The following is a 2,276-nucleotide window of genomic DNA, read 5'->3' as shown; positions in this document are numbered from 1 at the left end:
CATCTCCTCTACCCCTGATTTCCATGTCTGCGATCTGTGGGGACTGGTTTAGAAACATCTTTGAGACAAGCTAGCAACAACTACTTTTAGACTATGTTGAAGAATGCCTTCTGCTACAGGCAGGGCCTGAATAAGTAAACACACCATGGGATGGGGGTTAGAGGAGTGGGTTTGCTCTTCTGATTTGTCAAGTCAGCTAAAGCAGAAAATTCTTTCAAGACAGTTCCTCAATGCAAAATTCTTTAAATAAATAGAGTAGATGCTGGCACATTCGGTCTAAATTAATTCCAGCCAGTTAAAATGAAAGGTGTCTCTATTGATCCAACAGAAGCCTAACTTCAAAAATCAGATTCTTTTCACCTGACCAACTGGAAGATGCGTTTGAGGTAGGATTTAATTTCTCTCACAGCTTCCTGTAGTAATCGCCGATTAGCTCCCACTCCAACATAAGTCATTCTGTACACAGCTACTAGGGTCTCCACAAGCCTTCCCAAGGGATGGAGAGGGGTGTCACAGGCCTGAAGGGAACAGTATTAAAAAAAAAAAAATCACATGATCAGATGGTTATGCAGCTACAAAACAAATCCAAGAGATTTTCTAAAAGTTCAAGAACTGAAAATAAGTCTCAGTTTAACTGTTCGAAGATCCAGTAATTTAATCTTCAAATAAGCTACTGTGTGCTATGCTTACCAAGTCATTTCATTAAGGCACTCAGCCAAAAGCTACTGGCAGTTGGGCAGCAACTGTGAAATGGTTAAGCCCATCACACTGCAGAGCATGCTCTTCCCTCCCTTCCTGGCTGGAAGAAGGGACAGCACCAGCAGCCATTAGATCTTTGTACTTCAATTCCACCACAGAAATCACCTTTACAGCTTGAGATGTGTATCCCAATTTTCGAGAGCTGATTACTGGGGGAAAGTTGCATGTGGTTTGTGAGTAAGTATGATTTGCAAGTACAGAAAGAACCAAAAAGATGCCACACCTGCACAACAATTGAAGTCAGTGGCATAACTGGAAGTTAGCAGGCTATGAAACCTTAAACCAGACTTTACAGACAAGAACCAAAAAAGTGGTTGGTCATGATACCTTTATTAAATATTTCCTGATGTTTTCATATTTTTCCAATGTGAAGGCACCAACATGTTGTGGAATGAATTCCAAACTCTCCAGTGTCTGAGTGTGTGAACGACTCAGTATTTCTGGGCTGTAGCAATACAAAGGACAGAGACAGTCTATATTCTAATACAAGACATGCTCTACAAATAAACCAAGTACTGATTTTTAGAGTCTAAACGTAGATATAGAGTTCCCCTGCCCCCACAAAATGGCCTCTTAAAGAGAGGCAAAGGATAAGAAACGGAGGACAAGGAAACAAATTCCATCCACTATGTTTTCTTCTCTAAACTTCCCAAAGTTGATGACATTGGCCATATACAAGCATTGTTTCTACCTGGAAAAACTTCAAATTTCCCAGCAGAAACCAGACATGTATGGGAATTCGTACTAGTTTCTCCCAAAACAAAAAAACTGTCAGTTTTGGCACAAAAACTCAAATCTCCAGCCTGGCAGAGGTTGCTCCTGGGAGAGTTCTTCCTGGGAGAAGAAATGCCTGTATACTTTCCCACTACTTGCTGCCCAACTCCTGGTTTCCAGGAGGAGTCAAGGAAAAGCTCCCCACACCTTCAAAGGTTGGGATCACCCTGGTCTGGGGAAGGCAGGGGAAGCAGTTGCTCCTGCTACTCCCATAGACAAGTAAGGGAGGGAAGGAGCAGCCACTTGTTGCTTCATACCTGGTCTCACACCAGAGTGAGTCCTCACTAATGCTATACAAGTCTTTCCTGCCGGTCCCAGCATCTTAAATAGCTTCTCTACATTTTCAGATGAAATTTGAACACGTTCTCCTCTAAAAAGGCCTCTGCCTTAACTTTTATTTCTTAGCTTTTCAAATCCATTATGAATCATTCTGAAATACATAGTGTTAACAGAACACTTAGGGCTGTGCAAAACAGCAGTGTTCCGCTTTGACTTCCGTTTCAATGGAACAGTGTTTCATTTAGAAAGCACTGTTCTGTTTTGTCGAAACAGTTTCACTGTTTTGATGTTTCGCTCATAGGCTATAACGGGGGAAGCACAAAACGGCCTATAATTTCCCCACAACAGGCTCAGTTCCCCAGGGATGCACATTGCTGAGAGCTGAGCCCAGTGGTGGGAAGCGCTTCCCCCCACCAGGCTCAGTTCCCCAGCGCTGGGGCAGATGGGGGGGGAAGGGAGGGCGG

At 43.2% G+C, this 2,276-nt stretch overlaps 1 protein-coding gene across 1 annotated transcript in view; it reads right to left on the bottom strand.

Annotated features, from left to right (window-relative positions):
* The window catches only part of ALS2 (ALS2, alsin Rho guanine nucleotide exchange factor), a 65,824-nt gene that overhangs the window by 13,058 nt on the left and 50,490 nt on the right, over positions 1-2,276 (bottom strand). The window contains exons 26-27 of the mRNA XM_019523513.1: positions 1,087-1,204; positions 361-518 (exon numbers count right to left, since the gene is read on the bottom strand). Of these exons, the coding sequence (XP_019379058.1) occupies positions 361-518; positions 1,087-1,204 (276 nt within the window). The remainder of the gene's footprint in view (positions 1-360; positions 519-1,086; positions 1,205-2,276) is intronic.

This window comes from Gavialis gangeticus, unplaced genomic scaffold (assembly GCF_001723915.1).
Source record: "Gavialis gangeticus isolate Ggan-Ray unplaced genomic scaffold, GavGan_comp1, whole genome shotgun sequence".
NCBI classification, from domain to species: Eukaryota; Metazoa; Chordata; order Crocodylia; family Gavialidae; genus Gavialis; species Gavialis gangeticus.
This window is presented reverse-complemented; position numbering and strand designations above follow the sequence as displayed.